Below are 20,321 nucleotides of genomic sequence, written 5' to 3'. Positions count from 1 at the left end.
TGTGAGCAATGATGTGGCTTGAGTCAACCATTCCTTTTGTCCTACCGGTTGCGACGGCGTCAATTGCGGCTTCAGCTGCGCCATTCCTGACCAAGCGCCAGTACGGATATGGCAGATATGGCAGCTGGAGCTGGGGCTTCCCGTTTGTGAGCTTGCTTCGATAGTGGATTTGATTGCGTATCTGACCACGCCAACTTCAGCGAGAATACGCTGTATATCCAACAACATAAACGCCAACCAGACAAACGATGCCGTATTCATTCCAACACCAACAACTTCGTCTCTGACTAATTTTATTTCCCAGCTTGACCAATGCTGAGAATTCGTCGGACACCCATTGCAACAGCAACTTTCCATTAAGAGCTGTTTACCCACCCCAGCCAGAGATGTTGGTGAGGCGGGTGAACAAATGCGACAAGTATATAAATAAAATGCTGAATCTACCAGTATACAATCTGTGGTAGCATTGGTGTAGAGCGATGTACCATTTAGTGATGGAGTGTAATCTTGGTGGATGATATGGAATATCTGGCGTTTTATAGCTACCAAACGAGCAGAACGGAGCTCTCCCAAATGGTCTAGCTATATATTAGCACCAGTGTGTGAGGCATCAGAGTGGGACAGCACTCATTGGTAAGCATCCGCGAATCGATGTGGGAGATACAGATGCCATTCCTTTCATCACTGCATATATGGAGCAAGCTCAACAGTAGCACTGTATATTAGCAATAAGGAATAAAATTAAACGACCTGATTTCGGCTGTGAACGGCCCATTACTCCAATCAATCGGGCCAGCCCATCCACTCGTCTGTGTGCCATCCCAAATGCCCATGCGCATGCGGCTGGCCTCGGTTGGAAATGGCCGGTTGGTTTTATCCCAACTGTCAGCGAGTTTGCCGTCAACATACCACTTGACGCTATTCTCAGTCAACTCAATGGTATAGTTATGGAACGATTTGCTCAAATCACTTCGATGCTGCCAACTATTATGTTGGCATTCGACATCTGTCTCACACGCTGTGACTGCACATAAAATGTAGTCTGCACACTGTTGACATCCTTGCCCACCCACTCGAAATCGATTTCATCTGCAGGCGCTGGACCCATCAAAAGCATAGTTGTGACGACACCGCTACCAGCGCCAATCCGGATCTGCCCCTCTATTCTACCGTAATGGAAGTCCCATGGGTACACCATCGTTGTTCCACACTCCTCGGTTAAGCGCCATGTAACCGTGTCGCCTGTCTGGTAGGCATTCTGTGGGCACCATTCCTGGTCAAAGTACTTCAGCGAGTCGTCCTTGGAAAAGTCAATGAACTGGCTGGTGCATGTGTACCGGGTGTTAGGCTGCGTCGAGGCAGAAGCAGACCAGTTTATTCCAATTTCGCTGGCATTTGGCTGCTGTGCGGCGCCAGTTCGATTCGGGTGCTTCCGATGAAGATGTCTTTGATGATTGTCTTGACGTCGACGAAGTGGTTGTCTGCGATGGCTTTCCCGATGTAACAGCATTGGCACTAGGTGGTGGTTGAATGTGGAGGTGAGGCACTGCTGCCACCCCCGCTATTGCTACCAGTGCCACCAGCAAGCAGACTCGACAAATTAATCATGCCGCTGCCCGCAGAAATGACAATTTCCAGTGCGTCGTCATCGTCTTCCGCACGTGGTAAAAGCTCCTGGAAACGCAGGTTGGAGAATTTGGAGAGGCCATACCGCTGTGGGGCCAAGACGCCGCTTGTGGTCGCCATCCATGCCGAAAAAGATGTCGTTCAGGCACTGGCCAAGGCCCGCTGCCCTGGCTGTGGCAACAAGCAGTCCGTACGAGCAAAGGGCTGTCAGCAAGCGCATTATTGATAAAGAATGCAGAAAAGCAGCTATATACAAGTCACCATGAAGCAAAGTGGGGCGAGGCGAGGAGCAGCGAGGCCATGTAGGATATGTGCAGGCAAGGCAATACTATACCACTCGGCTGCTAATTGCGATTACCGGCCCTGGATCACAGCGGATTTTATTGCGGGATTTTCGAGGCTGATAAGGTGAAAAGTCGGCAGGCTGTGACGGCTTATTTGCCAAAATGCTGTAGCGGCTTCAGGCGCGGCGCAGAGAGCGCTGGAGGAGCCAAGCTGTCGAATTTGCAAAGAGTGGTGGGAGCTCAATTCGAGGCCTCGATTTTTCCACTCTTTCTTTTTCTTCAATTCGTTGATTTTGTAGTTTCCTACTTCATTTCTAGTTGGCTACACCCCTTTCCCTCTTTATTCTAGGTAAGTTTTGGCCGTTCGGATTCAACGCAAGCGCTGGTCTCCTCTCACCGCAAAGCGTGGATGGACAGCGCATAGGGAAAGATAAGGAGATTTCTGCAATCAGCGAATGGCACACCCCCGCTTCTAAACTGTACCTCCAAGCTGTAGAATCAGAAAGAAAATGTCTGTTGCCGGTCGCAAGTTCCTTACCTCGATCAACTGGCCCGTGGTCAGCTCTGTTCTGTCGAAGCACACCGAGATCACCAAGTCTCTTGGATCGTTCCGCAAGGCGTACGAGGAGGCCGAGCGCCAGCTCACGGTGCTGAAGGAGGCTGACCGCCCCGTGGACTTTGCGCACTACCGCAGCGTGCTGAAGAACAAGGAGATCGTCGACAAGCTGGAGAAGCTTGCCAACGCGCAGAAGGTGGCCAAGGTCGACCTTGCTGAGCAGCTCAAGACCATTGCGGCGTTCGAGGCCAAGGCTGTTGCGTCGGCGGAGCTGTACGTCAAGGAGACCGAGGCCAACCTGGTGGACCTGAGCGAGACCTGTCAAGAACATCGAGACCGCCCGCCCGATCACCCAGCTCACGGTAAGTTGCAGATGCGAGGAGAGTCAGATGACCAAGGATGCTGGAGAGGCGTGTGTACTAAATGCTTGCATGTGTGTAGGTCGACGATGTCGTCAAGGCCAAGCCCGAGGTTGTCCAGCGCACGGAGGAGATGGTCAAGAAGGGCCAGTTCACTGTCGAGGGCTACGACGAGAGGTTCCCGAACCTGTCGCTTCTCTAAGCCAAACCGCTTTATCTATCTCTTTTCATTTCCCCCGTACGTTTGTTATCAGGTTTAACAAAGCTGGAAGACTACATTTTGAGCAGGCTGGCTGGCGTGAGCGGTCGAAAATTTGGCCACGTAAACACAGCAAAATAGTGTGGTGGTGGGTACTAAATGGCAGATGTGTGTATGACGCACATGCATATCCGCAATATATGTATTTGGCCTGCAGTTCACCGCAGATAAAACAAACCTGCAGGCAGTGCGTTATCTCTGGAGAGGACAATGGGAGCAAAATGGCCGAACAAACATTTGGCCTATTGGGCCACCTTGCGCTTCTTGCGGATGACCATGGTGAGGTCGTTTACAGGCGGGGCCGCGTGTGCTGCAGGAGCTGGAGGAGCCGGGCCCACATGTGTTGTTCCCTGGGACTCGACCACGACGGCGCCTGCAACATCGAGGTTGTTTTCGTCCAACAAAATCAAAGAACTTTTTGGTCGACGCATGTGCAGCCTCCGTGTTCGAGAAGTCCATCTCGCTGGTCAAACAGCGCAGCGAGGGTGCGATCGAAGTCAGTCGAACGAGAGCGTCCCCTGGTCAGCATCCGGGCTGCCGCCATTTGGCAGGTCCTCGAGTTGCACTGAGAAGTAGGCTGCGCGGCCGGCCTGCCCCGCACTCCTCGCCGACGGCCAGCATGTCCAGCAGCATCTGGACAGTCCATGTATCGGAGTGGTCCTGGGCCAGCAGGCGCGTCATTGGGTCGTCGGGGAACTGCGCTACGCAGTCGTGTGCACGTGCCTCGAGCGGGTGCCGAGAACCCCAGCGCCATGCCGGCTGCTGATTGGCAAACTGGCGGAACCACGGCGCTTCGCTTGCGTCCAGGCCAGGCACAATGCAATGAGCCACGGCTGTGTGGCTGGGCGTGCATGTGATGGCAAACTGCAGCGTCCGCATCCACCACTTTATTAGGTCGAGGTCGCCGAGAATCCGTTTGGCCGTGTTGTGCTGCGATCGGGCAAACAAATACTCGGGCTGCGCTCGGGCAAACAGCGACAATGTTATGTGCGGCCGCATGCCCACCCCCATGTAGCGCCGGAGTGAGGCCGTGTATCCAGCCACCAGCGCGCGCGCTAGCGGCATGCGCTCGGACTGCGCCCCGGATGTGTCGAGCTTTTCGATGCATGCATCGACACTGACCGACGTGCTGGGCGGCGTGACCTCCGCCACCACTGTGGTGAACTCGTGGGCCTCCAGCGCCGCGACCATTGTGCCGTTCTGGCTGACGATTACCAGTATGCGGCGCCCGAAGGCGGTGGTCGAGTAGAAATGCGACGTGTGATGTTTCTGCGGCGTCAGCGATGAGACCGGATGATCCGCAGTCTGGATTACGCGGATTTGGAAGGACGCTTTTGGCAATGCACGCAGGGCGTCCGCGACGCATTCGGCGACGACATTGTGGATCGGCATAGCACGTAACGAAAATGGAGTGGTGAGAAAAAAAAGCGAATTACACTAAACAATGGCACACAGGCTGGCGGTGACCGCCAAGTTTGGGCGGGGACGTAAAGCAAGATTGGTTCTTGCTCAGCGCTGATTTGCTTTTATGGCTCCACCCCGATCGGCGCAACAAGGAAAGGAGCCGCGAGCGCTGCCTTTGCAGGCGCCTGTCAACAAACCTGCCCAGCATGCAAGCATGGAGTATTTTTCGGAGTAGCAGCTGCTAGTGTTTGGCGAACACGAGGTCGGCCAGTTCCCTTTGTTTTCTTCGTCGTGGGCAATGCAGCCCGTGTACAGAATGTCCGAGCTGCAGCGACTTGCCCTGCTATCCCGGCCGATTACACGGCCAATTATTGCTTGGAATTCCCCACTTTTCTTGCCGTTCTGTGATTGCTTCACATACAGCTATGCATGCCATGTGCCTTGTTCGCCGGGAGCACACATCACGCACCTGCGTGTATGGGCTCTGATAATCATGTAGAATGGATGGGGTTTGCCCGGTGCACGATAACGCATGTGCTTATTGTGGTGCGGGTTCGTCCTGCTGCTTTTGGGGTGGAGGGCGCAGAGCCGAGTATCGCAGTGCAGCGCAGCGCAGTGCAGTGCGGGATTCGATGAACAAACCGCACAAGCTTTGCACTTTCAGGGTTCATGGAACAGCTCAGTTTTATTGTTTTGGTTGTCAATCCGCAAAAAGACGCGCAAGGCTGATGAAGTAAATTTCGCCGGCAGTCTGCATCATCACAAGCACAATTATTACGAGACAAAGGGAAACTCGACGAAGTGCAGGCATGCAAGCACATATTGCCTGCGAAAAATCCTCCTTTGCGTGGAGCAATTTCTGGCATAGTTCGGAGCGCTCAGCTTGCGTCGAAAACGGCATTCATTTTCCGTGGCGGAAGGGAAGGACAAGAAAATATAAACACAAGGATGGCGTATATAATGGCCCAGACGCACTCTTGTCAAGCCCAAGGACAAGTGCGAAAATAGCACATGTGATTGTTTAGGCTGCCGGTGCCTACAAGACCACCGTTGGTTGGCCACAGGTCCTAGGCAAGCAAGCTTTTTTTAAAGTGATCGTGGCAACAGAGAGCGAGGCAAGAAAACAATTCTGCCTTTCGACATGAAACGTCGACAACAAAACCATCAACAAATAAAACCATTGGGGCGGATGAGGCACGGCAAAGAAGCGCGCTTTTTAGGTCATTATCGCCAAAGCGTCGATTTCATTGCCGAGCAGCCCCGGCGTATCCATTGTCGGGCTAGAATCGCCCAGCGCTTGGACAGTTTGTGCCACAGCCAAAAAGAAGGCGAGGCTGTCCAGATGGAATAGCAAAAAAATAGCGTCCCTAAAAAACCGCATTCTGTGCTAGGAGCGTTTAGCCAAATAGCGCTCCGGCATTCTATGAAAATACGCAAGGGCCAAAGCGAAGCGACGCAAGCAATTTTTAGAAATTGCTTTTTGGGGGGTGGGTCGCATCCACCCGCATGCACCCGCCCCCTCTGTCACGTAAAGGATTCCAAGAGCCGAAACCTCCGTCCGGCCTTCTCACCATGTATTTTCTGTCCTTTTGTACGGCCGCCGCTATCGATGTGCGTTTTTTTCCGAGTTGGCCCTTTTTAAACACGCCTGCATTGCCCATCAATTTTCCAGCTAGTTTTCTTCTCCTTCCCTCTTCGCTCTCCCAAGTCCCCATCCCCCTCGCTCCTTGCCTCCTACTCTTTTTAACTCCATCGGAAATACCAAATCGCCAGCTGTAAGGGACTTTGTCTGTTTATAGCAAACCACGCCAGGCTGAGCCACAGTCCACACATTATACCAGGGGCATAAAGACAGACATTCGTGTCCTTCGGAACATCTATTTCGTACAACACCCGGTTTTAGCACAGTCTCCAGTTTCTGCGTTTATCTCGTTTGCTTTTCCATGATCGACCACCAAAAAAGTACTCGAGTCCATTCCTAAATCCCTCGCTTCCCTAAGTCAATCTATAATTTATAACACCCCCTCCCCTGCGAGCACTACTACATTCGGGCCCTTTTTGTCTATTACCATCTTCCTTCTTCCTTCCGTCCATATCACTTATTCACTAACATTATAAACACCACATCCCCAAACCTGGGAGCTGTGGTCCTTACATCCATCCTCCACAGCCATTCTATTCCTCTTTTCTACACCATCCCTCCCCCTTCTCTTTTACAGCCCGTCCCCTAGCGCCCCTGTTTTGTCTACTATTTGCTTCTAGCTGCATCAGTCCCCCTCCCTCCTGCGTTCCTTGCGCTATGAACCAGCTAGAGCTGTTTGACAGGTACAGTACCGCACATTAGAATTACACACGCGATCCAGCCATTTCGTCTAATCACAGGTGTGTGCTGACATCCTCTTCGGCTTCTATAGTAGCATACTGCAGAAGATTCAAACAGCCAGATCGCTAAGCATGCGAGGTGACCAGCAAGCTACACTCTACCAACTCGAAGAAGCTAACCGCGCAATCGTGACTCTGTGCAATCGCTTGTCGCAAAACCAGACAAAGGTACGCTTTTTTCTCGCTCTCCCCTTGTTGCTACTGCGCTTGGACTGGAATGTTTTTTGTCGCCTCCGGATTGCGACAAACAAACAAACCTGCCTCTTTTTTGTTTTTTAGTACTCCATCCTCAGCTCCATGTCTTTTCGCCGCGACTTTTTATGCTAATACTCTTTTGGTACCTGATAGGAACCCCCAATGACTCCTGAAATGCCTCAGGCCAAGCGGCGACGCACTGATTCAAAGGTAGGTACTGATTCTCCTTATCAATGGCGCTGTTTTCCGTTGCAAGCGTCTGTTTCATATGACTGTGAAAAACTCCGTATTGCTCGTGCACATGCATCGGCATATTCTTTGCCTTTTACCTCGGAATTCAGCAACTAACCCACGCCGACCCACGCGACACTTGTGCTTCTGTAGGCTATTGATAATGAAATCCCTACCGCCAGCACTAGCCCCAGCGGCCACCACGCACCGATGGTGGCACACTTCACAGTCAGCCACTACTTCGCCGCTGCCGATTAGCCAGCCCCCACTGCCGCATTACTCGGCAACTACCCTGGCAATGGCGAATCCGTCGCTGTCATACCCATACCACTACTCACAGCCGGCATACTCGGCCTCGCAACAATATGTGCACGAGCAGCAACGTGCCGAGAGCGCAGGCATGCTGTCAGCTGAGCAGCCGCAGTCCGCAGTCGCAGCACAGCCAGCAACAGCAAGTGGGATCGATTCATTCGGCAGTTACTGCGGCAAGCTCGCCTGCTGACGCTGTAGCCATGGCAGTAGCCAATTCGCGCGCCTTGATGACCATCCCGTCATGCCAGCCTGCAGTGCTGCCAGCCATTTCAGCCTCCATCTCCACCCCCGCATCCTGTGACAACCGTGTCCACAGCCAACTCGGTATCGACCCCGCATCTGCAGCAGCCGTTTACATTGCTGGGCCAGAGCCCAAATGTTCACCAGCCCCGACTACAGCATGCTGCTCTACCAGCAGCCAATGTCGTCAGCTGATCGCTCAATGACAGTAACCGCCGCCCTTGCAAGCAGCACGAGCGTCAGCCCAATCGCGCAGCATGCATTGGCACCTGCGGCCAGTCACCAGTACCAGATGCACGGGCAGCTGGATGGCCAGATGCGGTACATGGCAGTGCCCAGCCAGCAGCACCAGCACATGCAGCACCAGCAGCCCTCGAGCCTGCCCAAGCCCATTGCACCAATGCATATGGACCGCTTCCGCCAGCCATCGCAGTCCGGACTGGCCCCAATGCAGCAGTACAACCCCCAGCAGCACTATTTCCATCCGGTCAGCGCCAGTGGTCAGATGTCCGGAATGGGGCTTCCTAATACAATGCGCCAGGGCAGCTACCCGGGGATCCACGCTTCCACAGGTGCACATCTCCCGAGTGGGCAGCAGTCCGTCGCACAGGTCGCCGCTGCAGTGGCTGCCGCGGCTGCCGCGCACACGATCCCTATTCCGAATACGGGCACCGCCGGCCGTCTGGGGATCAGCGTTGGGATGGAACACCAGGGTGGCATTCCTGACATCAAGTTCTCAGCCATGGACATGCAGTCTGTCGCCAGCGAGCAGCCAATGCCAGACTATCTGGAGGTAAGAGCATTTGAAAGCAGCAGGGTGCGTTTGGGGGATATGCTGCTCCCCAATTTTTGGTTCGCATTCACCGACATGTCTCGCCTCAGCCGTGTTCTCACGAATGCACTGGTCCCTCTTGGTCGATATGTAGGATTACACGCAGAGCTACATGGTCGGCGGTCCCTCGATTCTTGAGGCCAGCTCGGCCTCGCCCACGGAACAGACGCTGGACCTGGACCTGGTATCTCGGCTGGACGAGTTGTTTATGAAGTATCTAGAACAGATCTGCTCCAACAGTAAGTGACTTGCCGAGAAACTCTTCCATATTTGGATTCCCCTGGATGGATATGGAAATGGTGCAACATTTCCAGCCTGTATTATGTGCTGGATCCGCTAGTGCTGACTGGACAACCAAAAACACCCTGCTGCTTCATTGTAGACATCACGGTCGATTCGGAAGGAGAATCAATGTAAGTTTGTGCTGCCGGCTGAGCTCTCACATGCCAACCGTTTAACAGCCCTCCTGTGCGTCTGTTTGCTCCGCACAGCACTCGCCCAAAAAACCTGCCCTATGCGGCCCAATGACGCTCTGCCGCTCTATGTGCTCCATTTCCATCCTCGTGCCCCAACTTCCAAATCTTGCTTTTCACACGCACACTCACCGGTAATGACCCGTCATTCCAAAATCCCGCCTTGACCTTGCTACCGCTTGCGGTCTGACTGGCTTCCTACCTTGTTTTGAAGGGAAAACTTTGCCAGCCAGGATTTTCCCACACATGGCCGGCCAATCACACAAACAATAACGATGGCGCTGAGCCTGGATTTGCATTAACCTCCCTTCCCTCCACATGGGTCTTGCGCCTCACTACATGACCCCTACCTCACCATATTCCTCCAACCCATTCCCATGGAGGAAACGGATTATTCCCATTGCAGCCCAACCCCTGAGGACGTGCTTTCTGGGGATTCATTCTGCGTATTTGCTGCTCCTGCCTCGTGCATTTGGCTGCATCCGGGCGCATTCAGCCATGCCTCATCGCGCCCGTCTATTTTTAGCGGATTGCGTGTCTAGCTGACGGGTGGGGGTAGTGTGGATCTGTTTTCCTTTTTTTTTTTTTTCGCGCTACACGCTTTTGCGAGCCTGAGTGCTGCCGGTACATGTCGAATGTTGTCAGCTTCCCCCTTCTATTACCCAACACTCGCAAACCTGCTTTCTGTGCTTACCTCGAGGTGTCTGCGGGGTTTCTAGCAAACATGGGTTGCTCAGGGCCGCATATTGTGAAGGATTGACCAGGAGCGGATTTTCCGCCTATGAGAAACGCCAGTCGGTCTTTCCATATGCAGTTGAGAACTGTCGACCTGTGTTTGCGTCGTCATGCAATATTTAGGACGAGCGAGATTGCAGCAGGTTTTCTTTTTTTGCACCCGGCTGCTCCCAGTGCTGTTGCGCTTGCCTCCACTGTCTCTCCCATCCAGGGCTTATACATGGATGCATATTTGGCGATACATGATCGTTTTATGCATTCATGTATGTACGCAATTATTTGTGCCATTTAACCTGCCGCAACCATCAGGTTCTCAGTGAGGTGGGGCTATTAATTGGAGTAGATCTCGCTGAGCGCCGAGCTGAGAAAATGGTGTTGCTCTGTTTGATGTGCAAGCAAGCAAGGGGCTTGCATGGTGCTCGCACGTTGTGTATCCAATGCCGCCTCGCTTTACATGGCGGCCGCTTTTTTTCCTCGCCCTTTCTCTCAATCTTTCTTCCAGCCAATCCTGTGAACGCCGGTCGCGCTCATTATGCGGACTGCCATTGGGCTTTGGCCGGTATGCACGCTCACATTCACCTGCATTCGCGCTAAGGTGCTTCAATCCATGCGTACATAACCCGCTGCGATCCGCTGTTTTCCTCAGAGCAGCTATAGCACTCTGATTATAGTCGGCTTGCACACGATCTACTAATATCCGCTCCATCATCGATCTGTAGTCATCAAACGCAGATGGCCAAGAAGCTGGAGAAGCTGGAGCAATGCACCGAGTACCGCACGTTCCGGTTCCGGATCCAGGCATTCTCGAACGCATACCGCGAGTTCATCGAGCGCGAGGCCGGAATGACAGAGCAGGTGGTGAGCAAACAGCAGCTGCGCAACTACCTACACCAGCAAAGGTACATCTCGCGGTTCAACGAAGACGGCAAGAAAGCCAAGAGCAAGGGCCACCACGTGTGGAACGTCGAGGCGAAAAAGATCTCGCGGAACAGCTGGTGGTTCAAGGAGTTTGTGAGGCGGATTGCGAGCCCGCCGCCCAAGGCCGTCATCGGCGTGCCGTACGAGTGGACCCCGACGATCTGGGACCCTCAGGTCAGAGCGCCAAAGGTGTACTTTCATTCGCCGTGGCTGCCTGCGTGGCTCCGCTGGGAGAGCAACTCGCTGCGTGGGATTCCCCCATCCGATGCTGTTGACTGCAACATCAACGTGGTTGCCAGCTACTACCAAGGCAAAGAAGGTAAGCAGGAGAGGGAATCTATGTGCCTGAGCCAGTGGATGCATTCTGAATGTCTTGTCGCTAACTGAGGCTCCCCGCAATTGTGTAGTGTGCCGCCTCGAAACGTCGTTCACGGTCCATGTGGTCCCAAACACGCAGCTCAGCATGTTCATGCCCTAGATCTGCAGCGGCTCCATCCGAAGGCTCCCGTGTGTCATTATTATTTCTACCATTGATACTTTATTCGGCGCCGGCGAAAATCTCAACGTTCGAGCCCCGAGGAAGACCGAATGGCGAGATACGGTTACTTGCGTACCGGCATTCAGTATGTTGTACGTAACCATCACCGAGTGCCATATGTGTAATTATCGGTTTCATATATCACGATTCTTTATATTTCTCATGGTTGCGACAAACAACCCCAGCACCCGACCTCGCTTCTAGTTATCTACAGCATCTCCCCCTTTTCTTCCTCCAAGCGCGAGACTGCAATCCCTCTTCATCCCTCCTTCTTTTCACCTTTTCTTGGCTCTAATACTTTTTCTATCCGTGTTTCCATTTTTCTTCACATCTTTTCAACCTCCAAAATACACAAGAATGTTCAACCATCATTTTATTTGGCGCCTATTTGTAGACATCGGTGTTGCGAAAACTAGAGTTGTCCTTGAGTGAATCGTTATGTGCCTTGTACTCCATGATGGTTTCTGCAGGGACCTCGAGGACCTGCTTAATGATATCGCGAATATGCACATTGGTTTTGGCGTCGACAGCAGTGCGATTCCACAACGACAGAATGTCCTCCGAATTCCTTATAGACAGCACGATACCGCAGACCTCGTCGCCCACATCAAAGACATCGCCGACAACAGCCATTGCCAGGCGCTCCCACAGACGCGTTGCCAGCCCCTTCCTCAAGCGGATCATCCACTTGCCGCCATTCATGTTCGCCGGGTCTTCCCACACAGGCCGCACAGAGTCCCGGAACAGATGATAATCAGTGATCGTCGGGACCTGGTTCGGACGCAGAAGATGACTGTACACGCCCCAGAACCCTTCGACAGTGCCGAAACTAGCCAGGCGGATCATGGCCGACTCGTAGTCGGTGATTTTCTCGCCGGGCGCGCGGTGCATGAACCAGAAAGCCCACGCCGAGCGCAGCGGATGTTGGCCGTCGGCCGGGAATAACCGCGACTCGGTGCCCCACACAGACGGCGCCGTCGCGGGCTGCGCGGGCTTGTCGCGCTTGTACTGCACGAGCTTTGTCTGGGAGGCGGCCGGCGTGGCCGAGTAATTCGTCGCATCGCGTGTCTTCGTCGTGGCCGCGGGCGCTTTGGTTGGTGCTGCGTACATGTCCTGTGTTGAAATGAGAGAACTGTGGTTTTGTTGTTTTTCGCCCGCCTCTATAGAGAAAGTCTGGGTGCTGATTTGAGTACAGGGAGGTGTAGAGATGAATTAGGTTGGAAATTGAAAAGGCAAAGGAAGAAAAAAAAAAAAGGCGTTTAGCTAAGAAAAATTTCAAGCGCTGCTCACAAGCGTAGAAATATCACGGCTCGGTTTCTCTGGAATGGCGAGCCGGCAGGCCCAGCGTAATTTATTCTACAAAATGTTCTAGTTTATCTTTCGCAACACCTTGCGCATGGCCCGCAGGCCAATGACGGTCAGGGTGACGATGGACGTAAAGGCGACGCCCGACACAAAGTAAAAGGCCGTCGGGCTGCTTCTCTAGTGTATTGACCAGGTTCATGCCAAACAGGCCCGACAGGAACGTACCGGTGCTCAGGCCGACGGTCAGAATGGTCAGCCTGATCTCCAGCAGCAGCAGACTGTTTCGCTGCGAGTCGAGGATGATGTTGACAACATCCTCAGTGGTGCGCACATGTGAGGACACAGATTCGACGTGGTTGACAATCTCCTCAACCTGCTTCAGATACGTCTCCATCATCAGCTCGACCTCATCGTGGTCAGTGACAGCGCGCGTGTCGCCATTGATCTTTTGGGTCAGATACATGGCGGCCAGATCCTCGTCCTGCTCCAGCACCTCCTCGATCGCATCTCTGATATTCAGCGCCTTCTGCTCGAAGCGTGACAGCTTCTTCGAGTACTGCAGCAGTTCACGCAGCTTCGAGCGGTCAACGCTTTCTTCCAAATATGCCAGTAGATTTTGGACCAAGATTCACCAGCACCTCCTCGTCGCTCTGCAGCGAATTGACTACGCTGATCAACATTGCTTCCTAGTGCGCGGAACTCGAATGGCTGCTGCGACTCGCCGTCGGCCGCCAGAGCGCCTTGGCTGCTGCGTAGCCGCTCCTGCAGCTCGTAGACAAGCATGCTCTGGTTGTAGTTGCTGGCGGAGCCGATCGAATCGAAGAGCACGACCCGGTCGGCCTCGATCAGGGCGCGGATGTGCAGCAGGTTGACAAGGATTGCATGGCGGCGCACCAGGATTGCTGGCATCTGGTTGACGAACTTGCTGTCGATTTTGCGCAGGTCGCGCGGCTGCAGGCCATGTTGCGCGCACAGCTCTGACTTCTGGAACTCACCCGCACGCACCTGTCACATTACCCTCCTTGTCCAGCTCCGTGCACCGCAGCGTCAGCTCTGGCGTTTGCTGGTTCGGATCAACGCGAACCGGCTCCTTGGCCACGAATGTCTCTGGCTTCGGCTTCTTGGGCTGGTTGTCGCCCAGCGGCTTTGTCAGATGCTCAAAACCAGACAGAAAATCGGGTCGCACCTTGCCCTTGCCCACGGCTGCCTCCAGCTTCCGCGACCTTTTCGTCTTCAAGCGCTCGAGGTCTGGCAGTAGATCAAACATGTTGAATGACATGTACCGGCGGTGCAGCCTCTGCTGCTGCTGTTGCTGAGCGGGGCTGTGAGCTGGCTGACAGGCCATGGCCGAAAAGCGCCGAGGCGATGCAGCAAACACCTTGCGGTTAATGCCATTTGTTATCAAGAGCTCCTGTGCTTTTGACAGCGACCGGGCCGGCGCCAGCGTTTTCCAGAGCAGTGTGTTCATCGTGAATTGAATAGCGAAAGGGGGTGGGAAGTTGAAATTGTAGCAGGAACGAATTGCAGAGACAAGCAGGCGACTTCTGGGTCTGCGGCGAAGCATAAGGGCTAAAGAAAAATGGTTGGGTTGCAATCTCACTCTTGCTTACCGATATGCAACCCGCTTACTCTAGCATTGCACAGCCTGCTTCTCATTTCCTAAGCCAATTCAGCCATGCTTCGCACCCGACTGCAGCGCCTGGCATTTAGCACGCACGCACGACGCCTGTCGACCCGTCCGCTGCGGATCCTCGGGCTTGAATCGTCCGTGCGATGACACCGCCGCAGCGATCGTCACCAGCGACGGCCAAATCCTATCCGAAACCAACCAGCACCAGTACGCGGTTCCACGAACAGCACGGCGGTATTGTGCCTGGCCTGGCAGCCAACAGTCATCTCAAGCACATGCCCATGTCGTGCGCACCACGCTCGAAAAAGCCAGTCTGACTATCGCTGATCTCGATGCCATCGCTGTGACCCGCGGCCCAGGACTGCCAGCCAGCCTGGCGGTCTGCGTGGCGGCTGGGAAAACACTGGCGGCAGTCCACGGCAAGCCCCTGGTGGGTGTGCACCACATGGAGGCCCATGCTCTGATGGCCCGGATGGGCTCGTCCCTGCAATTCCCCTACCTGTGCCTGCTGATCAGCGGCGGCCACACGCTGAGTATCGTTGTTCACGACGTGAACGAGTACACACAGATCGGTACTACCCGCGACGACAGCATCGGCGAAGCCTTCGACAAGGTTGCCCGGGATCTGGGCATCCCCTGGATCGATGCACAGGACGGCGGCGGACCTGGCCCAGCTCTCGAGCTGCTGGCGCGCGAAGGCGAGCCGAGCCGGTTCCCGCTGCCAGTGCCCATGGACAAGTCGGGCACATCAACATCGCCCGACTTTAGCTTCTCGGGGCTCAAAACACGCATCCGGCGGATGAAGGACACGCGCGAATTTGATCCCTGCCAAGCGCCAGGACCAGGCCGACGTCGCAGCAGCCTTCCAGTCCACAGCAGCACGCCACTTGGTGAAGAAGACCGCGCTGGCGTTTAAGCGCGCAAAGGAAATGGGCGTGCCGCTGACGGCGCTGGTGGCCAGCGGCGGCGTTGCCAGCAACCTGGTCATCCGCAGCAGCCTGCAGGAGCTGGCAGCTCTGAATGGCGTTGCCCTGGTCTGCCCGCCACCGCGGACTGTGCACAGATAATGGCGTTATGATTGCCTGGGCCGGCATGGAGCGCCTGCAGCGAGGCCTGCTGGATCCCATACACGATTGACTTTATCCAGCGCTGGCCGCTCGAGGACCTGAAGCGCATGGGCTACCGGCAGCGGGACAGCAGCTTCTAACACGCGGTTCTGCAAATACATTCATCACTGATAGCCAGAGACTGGTGGATCGTCCGTGGGCTGATTTGCCTCATCTATGCTGGAAAGCAGCGCCAATCCTGCGAATGCGCGCCCCTTCCGCGAAAAGGCCCGGGCGCCGGGGTGGGCTCATTTCCATGGGCAGCCAATGGCGCGCACACAGCGCTCTGCAAGACTGCCGCCAAGGCTGCATCGCCAGCCGAACCCAAGAGAAGAAGGGCCTGCCCGCCCGGCCCGCGTGCTATAAAGGCCAGGCGGGGCGGCCCTGATCCCAGGATGCAGAGCACCATTGATAAACCCCCTTGCTAGTTCCTACACTTCTCTCCGCCTCTCCTCTCTTTAATCCCTATTCTCCCATATAGCCTGTAAGCAAACTATAATGTCTCTCCCAGTTGACCCCGCTGTTCTGTTTCTGACCGCCGTGGCCGCCGTGGCCGCGATCGTCTACGGTTACTATTTTTCTCCCCAGGCAAACCAGCCCGACATCCATCCGCTGCAGCTGGCCGAGCAGTCGTCGGTCAGCAAGGTGCGCGAGTCATCGCACGAGAGTGCTGTCTACCGCTCAAAGCGCACGCCCGAAGGGACCAACCTTCTGTCGAGTCCCTCATCGGAATTCGAGAACCTTCGTGACGCAATTCGTGCCGTGCGACCCTCGGCCTAATCCTGATGCGGTACTGTTTTTCGAGTCGGAGTCCAAGATCGCCAAGGTCGCTGTCGACGAGGTCGCCGCCCATATTGGCGCCTTTGCCGGCGGTCTTCAGCGCATGATCCAAGGCAAACGGAGGCAAGGCGGCGGCAGTTATTGCTCTGAAGGGCTCGGCCGAGTTCCTTGTTGCGTACCAGGCGTGTTTGGAGGCTGGTGTCGTTGCTGTGCCTGTGTATGTCGAGGAGACGCCCGAGAACATCGCTGCGGTTATTGCTCACTCAAAGGCCCAGGTGCTGGTTACGTCTACGGAGCTTGCGCTCAAGCTCGGTGGTCTGCTCGCTGGCACCTCGCTGGCCCACGCTGTGGTGCTCGGTGAGCTCGATGGATCCGACGAGGCCGAGGCCGTGCGCTCAGCAGTCGCTGTTGCGTCGTTCGAGGAGCTCCAGCAGGGCGAAGGCCTCGACAAGGATGTCAGCATTGCCCCCACCGACCCCGCCTACGTCCTCTACGAGAAGGACGAATCATCGAAGCTGCGTGGCGTAATTGTTTCGCACGCTAACGCCCTTGGCGCTGTTTCAGGCATTCTGGCTAACCTGCCTGCTGACAAGGCTCTGACTAGCAAGGATTCGTTCATGTCTGTCATGCCCATGGCCGAGCCAACCAACCTGAGCTTCCTCAACACTGCGCTGCTGAGCGGCTGCCCGATCTGCGTCTGCGAGACTACTGACGCCGAGCTGTTTGCCACCCAGGCCTACCCTTTCAAGCCCACCTTCACCTACATGAACACCACCATCACCAGCGACTTCTTCCAGCTCTTCTACTCGCACATTGAAAAGTACCCCAAGTTCGAGGCCAATCTGTTCCACCGCGGCTACAAGTCCGTTGTCGACACCCTGATGCGCGGCATGCGCCCTAAGCGCAACTTTACCGACTTTGCCTACCTCCGCCACTACCGCAATGTGATCGGTGGCAAGCTGCGCCTGCTGTATCTGTCCGCCGATGTTCCCTCCAAGCATGTCGAGTGGTTCCGCGCCCTGCACGGTGCCAACGTCATCCCCATGTTTGGCACTGCTCAGACCGCCGGTGTAGCCACCGCCGGAATGTTCTACGATTATGCGTCGGCCATCGAGAACCACAACGTCGGCGCCCCGCTAGCCTGCAACGAGATCAAGCTGATTGACACCAACCCCTTCACGGTTGAGGACAAGCCCAACCCGCGTGGCTCTGTCGCGATCCGCGGCTCCAACGTCTCAGCGGCCCTGTGGAACGAGGACCCGGTTGCGCTCAACGACGGCTGGCTGACGCTGCCTGTTACCGCCGAGATCCTCCCCAATGGTACCTTTGATATCATCGGCCCGCTGAGCACCATTACCAAGTCGGACGCTGCCTCTGGCCTGGTCCTGGCCCAACCGCTTGAGCGCACGCTGCTGTCAACCAACGTGATTACCTGATGTCTGCGTGTTTGCTGATTCCAAGTCGCGCAAGGTCTCGGTAGTTGCGCACCCACGCCCGATGGCCCTGTACCGCGTCGCCCACATGAAGAAGAAGACGTACAAGATGAAGCAAATCCAGGATTACCCGTGGTGTGCTGAGTATGTGCGCGCTGAGCTGCTCAAGGTCGCTGCCAGTAAGGGCTTTACGTGGGCTGCGGAGCTGGGCGATAGCTTTGTAGTCAAGCTGGTTTCGGAGCCTTTCTCGCTCAAAAACCAGCTGGCGTTTGCTGATGGTACTGTCAACCGCGCTGCCGTCAAGAAGCTGCTGGAGGCATAAGTAACTGTATTCGAAATTGTGCAGTTTAATTTCTAACATGTATTTGAAGCATCTTAAGGCTCGTACGGCGGAGGTGACTCTACGTCGCATCCCTGCGTGAGGTCAGGCTTGAGGCTAAAGCATTTGAACATGGCGAAAACGGAAGAGGCTGGAAGCAGCCTGTCTTTATGTATGGAGCACGATGGCTCAGCGCAAGGACCTTGCTTTATATACTGTGACCCGAGGCAGGCCGAGGCCACCTGCCCAGACATTTGTTGGCAGTTGATGTACATATCAGTAGTTGTTGTCATGCCAGGAATAGAAAAAGAGAGCATTGTATTCCCAGAACATGCAGCCAAATAACTGCATCAGCACACTCGAGATCGTATCAACTCACTAGTGCCCTCCACCACACCCTGCACCTTTCTGCATTGCCTGCTTGGCACTGGCAGCATAGTTCGGGTGTGCCGCATGCGCCTAACTTGCATCTCAAATCATTGCGCCCCTAAATGACCCCGGATACATTGCTTGGACCTCCCTTAGCTCATTTCCAAACGCCCTTGCCTCCACATAGCTAGCTGGATCCCCTACACCCGACCTTGCTGTTGCGCCCACAAACAGCTTGGTGTTTGTGTTGGCAAATTCCACGGCTATTCCAGGCAGAATCCCATGCATAACAATTGCACAATCCTGTTTGCTGCATGTACATTGAGTTGCCGCACCACCCATTGGTGTAGAACTGGATGAAAACCATGTCGATATATGTCCGTGACAGCACATTGCTGCGATTTGTGTCAGGGTACGGGCACTGCGGTGCTGCAGACAGGTAATAGTTGTTGTCCTTTGCTGCCAGTATTGTCTCAGCACATGGGTAAACTGTACAGCATCAAAGGTTTACGAAGTCTGCTCGAGGTCCTAAGACCACACCATCAACGACTGCATTGCCAAACGGTCGCTATACCGATGACCCTTCCATAAACCCCCCATATTTGTCTCGCAGCTGTACCTGCATCACTATTGAGTCTTAATGCAGGATCTCCTATTGATAATACCACGATTTTGCCACATGCTTGGTATTTCCTTGATGTTGCATCTTAAATCGGGACAATACATCAGCCATATGCCATGAAATGCTGTTATTATGTTTTGCCAGTAGCCGCAGCTATTACTAAAGTCTAGTGTTGGATTTCTCCCCAGACAATTGAGGATGTACAGATATGAGTGGAGAGTAATATCCATTTTGCCATTGTCGCAGTAAGTGCCTAGCAGCTTCTGGTTAGGCAAGCTGTGTGATCCAGTACCGTTTTGTCTCTAATATATGGCCATACCTGAGTTGCAGCTGAGATCAAATTTAGAACATGAAGCCAAGGGCATGCTAGCCAAATTCCCTATAGCAGTGTAGGTAAGTAATAATTATTTGTGATGATTATATAAATATGATATTGGATAAATAGGATATTTGATTTTGTAATATATACCTATAGGAATTAACTAGTAATTACTTAAGGCTTCAGGTAGCTAGGGATCTCTCAGTTTAGTATATATCTCTTAAAAGTATACTAGGATAGGAAAATGTAGAATAAGGTAGAGATATAATAGATAAAGGGATATCTCTTACCTTAATAGAGGCCATTCATAGTTAAGAGTATTTAGAGAAACTAATAAACTTTTATTAGAATAGCCAATTACTAAATTATAAAGTATTTACTAGTAACTAAGAGATATTTCAAAAGCCAGAATAATTAGTATAAGCCAAAAAGATAATAGCAACTAGATTAACAAATAAACAAAAATGCAAGAAAGGGCACTTCTACAAAACCCCTATCAGTATCCTAAAAAATTTCAGTTGATTTCTTATAACCCAGCCTCTATCTTAGTAGAAGCATATTAATTGCATATTAACTGAAATTCTTTAGGATACTGATAGGGGTTTTGTAGAAGTGCAAAGATAATAAAAGAATATAAAGTTTTAGAAGATTTAAATATATATTACCTAGTTTAGTAACTATAAATAACCTCTATATACTACATAGTAGATTTCTAACAACCAATTTTAAATTATTTAGTATTGTACTATATATTGACCCACCTATTACACCTTTGCATATGAAACCAGCTGGTTCACTGCATAGGACTAAAGGCGATGCGAAAGTTGGAGAAACATGGCAAACAAAATGCCTATGGGCAATTACAGATTGACTAATCAGTTCCTATCTCTCAATCACATACAATTGAAAAACTTGACTATTGTCATGTCGTAATCGGTCCACAGTTGGACCACGACAATGGTTACACATCAAGGGGTTTTATTTGTCTTCCTTTTTTCTTTTACTTCTCTTCTCTTCTTCGTCACATGCCGCTGTTCCGCTATCAGGACGGACCGCCCCTGACTATCGCCGGTCGAGTTGGCGCCCACGAATGG

General features: G+C 53.4%; 10 protein-coding genes across 10 annotated transcripts; 6 read left to right on the top strand and 4 right to left on the bottom strand.

Moving 5' to 3' along the window:
* Positions 1-722: 722 nt before the first annotated feature.
* Positions 723-1,905, bottom strand: DL89DRAFT_280158 (concanavalin A-like lectin/glucanase; the record flags this gene model as incomplete). Its single annotated transcript, XM_040889583.1, has 4 exons — positions 1,712-1,905; positions 1,572-1,674; positions 1,016-1,515; positions 723-977 (listed from the first exon to the last, which is right to left on the bottom strand). Exons 1-4 carry the CDS (start codon positions 1,844-1,846, stop codon positions 723-725), a joined length of 993 nt encoding a protein of 330 aa, XP_040746767.1. The 5' UTR covers positions 1,847-1,905.
* A 514-nt stretch (positions 1,906-2,419) lies between these two features.
* Positions 2,420-3,027, top strand: DL89DRAFT_319341 (mitochondrial ATP synthase; the record flags this gene model as incomplete). The annotated part of the gene is made up of 3 exons (XM_040891119.1): positions 2,420-2,767; positions 2,793-2,828; positions 2,908-3,027. The coding sequence occupies 3 exons, from the start codon at positions 2,420-2,422 to the stop codon at positions 3,025-3,027; spliced, it is 504 nt and encodes a 167-aa protein (XP_040746766.1).
* A 579-nt stretch (positions 3,028-3,606) lies between these two features.
* DL89DRAFT_253520 (uncharacterized protein) lies at positions 3,607-4,476 on the bottom strand (the record flags this gene model as incomplete). Its single annotated transcript, XM_040885189.1, has 1 exon — positions 3,607-4,476. The coding sequence occupies one exon, from the start codon at positions 4,474-4,476 to the stop codon at positions 3,607-3,609; it is 870 nt and encodes a 289-aa protein (XP_040746765.1).
* Positions 4,477-7,183: 2,707 nt separating this feature from the next.
* Positions 7,184-7,891, top strand: DL89DRAFT_401 (uncharacterized protein). The gene is made up of 2 exons (XM_040891628.1): positions 7,184-7,275; positions 7,450-7,891. The coding sequence occupies exon 2, from the start codon at positions 7,460-7,462 to the stop codon at positions 7,796-7,798; it is 339 nt and encodes a 112-aa protein (XP_040746764.1). The 5' UTR covers positions 7,184-7,275; positions 7,450-7,459; the 3' UTR covers positions 7,799-7,891.
* Positions 7,892-9,284, top strand: DL89DRAFT_434 (uncharacterized protein). Its single transcript, XM_040891657.1, has 3 exons — positions 7,892-8,641; positions 8,775-8,919; positions 9,063-9,284. Exons 1-3 carry the CDS (start codon positions 7,985-7,987, stop codon positions 9,095-9,097), a joined length of 837 nt encoding a protein of 278 aa, XP_040746763.1. The 5' UTR covers positions 7,892-7,984; the 3' UTR covers positions 9,098-9,284.
* A 1,059-nt stretch (positions 9,285-10,343) lies between these two features.
* On the top strand, positions 10,344-11,506 carry DL89DRAFT_405 (uncharacterized protein). Its single transcript, XM_040891633.1, has 2 exons — positions 10,344-11,125; positions 11,214-11,506. Exons 1-2 carry the CDS (start codon positions 10,621-10,623, stop codon positions 11,282-11,284), a joined length of 576 nt encoding a protein of 191 aa, XP_040746762.1. The 5' UTR covers positions 10,344-10,620; the 3' UTR covers positions 11,285-11,506.
* Positions 11,507-11,699: 193 nt separating this feature from the next.
* DL89DRAFT_231218 (translation initiation factor eIF4e) lies at positions 11,700-12,436 on the bottom strand. The gene has a single exon (XM_040884912.1). It carries the CDS (start codon positions 12,233-12,235, stop codon positions 11,729-11,731), a length of 507 nt encoding a protein of 168 aa, XP_040746761.1. The 5' UTR covers positions 12,236-12,436; the 3' UTR covers positions 11,700-11,728.
* Positions 12,437-12,677: 241 nt separating this feature from the next.
* DL89DRAFT_263605 (cora-domain-containing protein) lies at positions 12,678-14,196 on the bottom strand. The gene is made up of 5 exons (XM_040885902.1): positions 13,655-14,196; positions 13,350-13,626; positions 13,272-13,318; positions 12,856-13,243; positions 12,678-12,824 (listed from the first exon to the last, which is right to left on the bottom strand). The coding sequence occupies exons 1-5, from the start codon at positions 14,115-14,117 to the stop codon at positions 12,713-12,715; spliced, it is 1,287 nt and encodes a 428-aa protein (XP_040746760.1). The 5' UTR covers positions 14,118-14,196; the 3' UTR covers positions 12,678-12,712.
* Positions 14,197-14,403: 207 nt separating this feature from the next.
* DL89DRAFT_298609 (peptidase M22, glycoprotease) lies at positions 14,404-15,377 on the top strand (the record flags this gene model as incomplete). The annotated part of the gene is made up of 1 exon (XM_040890797.1): positions 14,404-15,377. A coding segment is annotated over one exon (792 nt), but the record flags the coding sequence as incomplete, so codon positions are not given.
* Positions 15,378-16,779: 1,402 nt separating this feature from the next.
* DL89DRAFT_263604 (uncharacterized protein) lies at positions 16,780-17,973 on the top strand. The gene has a single exon (XM_040885901.1). The coding sequence runs from the start codon at positions 16,798-16,800 to the stop codon at positions 17,599-17,601; it is 804 nt and encodes a 267-aa protein (XP_040746758.1). The 5' UTR covers positions 16,780-16,797; the 3' UTR covers positions 17,602-17,973.
* Positions 17,974-20,321: the final 2,348 nt, after the last annotated feature.

Source organism: Linderina pennispora, assembly GCF_002104995.1.
Source record: "Linderina pennispora strain ATCC 12442 chromosome Unknown DL89scaffold_1, whole genome shotgun sequence".
Classification (NCBI taxonomy): Eukaryota; Fungi; Kickxellomycota; class Kickxellomycetes; order Kickxellales; family Kickxellaceae; genus Linderina; species Linderina pennispora.
This window is presented reverse-complemented; position numbering and strand designations above follow the sequence as displayed.

Excerpts from the sequence above, each read along its gene's own strand:
- DL89DRAFT_401 (XM_040891628.1), top strand. The coding sequence starts at position 7,460 with ATGAAATCCCTACCGCCAGCACTAGCCCCAGCGGCCACCACGCACCGA.
- DL89DRAFT_434 (XM_040891657.1), top strand. The coding sequence starts at position 7,985 with ATGTTCACCAGCCCCGACTACAGCATGCTGCTCTACCAGCAGCCAATG. Across the intron at positions 8,642-8,774 it reads CAATGCCAGACTATCTGGAG|GATTACACGCAGAGCTACAT; the intron begins GTAAGAGCATTT and ends GTCGATATGTAG. Across the intron at positions 8,920-9,062 it reads AGAACAGATCTGCTCCAACA|ACATCACGGTCGATTCGGAA; the intron begins GTAAGTGACTTG and ends GCTTCATTGTAG.
- DL89DRAFT_405 (XM_040891633.1), top strand. The coding sequence starts at position 10,621 with ATGGCCAAGAAGCTGGAGAAGCTGGAGCAATGCACCGAGTACCGCACG. Across the intron at positions 11,126-11,213 it reads CTACTACCAAGGCAAAGAAG|TGTGCCGCCTCGAAACGTCG; the intron begins GTAAGCAGGAGA and ends GCAATTGTGTAG.
- DL89DRAFT_231218 (XM_040884912.1), bottom strand. The coding sequence starts at position 12,235 with ATGCACCGCGCGCCCGGCGAGAAAATCACCGACTACGAGTCGGCCATG.
- DL89DRAFT_263605 (XM_040885902.1), bottom strand. The coding sequence starts at position 14,117 with ATGAACACACTGCTCTGGAAAACGCTGGCGCCGGCCCGGTCGCTGTCA. Across the intron at positions 13,244-13,271 it reads GGAGGTGCTGGTGAATCTTG|AAAGCGTTGACCGCTCGAAG; the intron begins GTCCAAAATCTA and ends CATATTTGGAAG. Across the intron at positions 12,825-12,855 it reads GGTACGTTCCTGTCGGGCCT|AAGCAGCCCGACGGCCTTTT; the intron begins GTTTGGCATGAA and ends AATACACTAGAG.
- DL89DRAFT_263604 (XM_040885901.1), top strand. The coding sequence starts at position 16,798 with ATGGCCGAGCCAACCAACCTGAGCTTCCTCAACACTGCGCTGCTGAGC.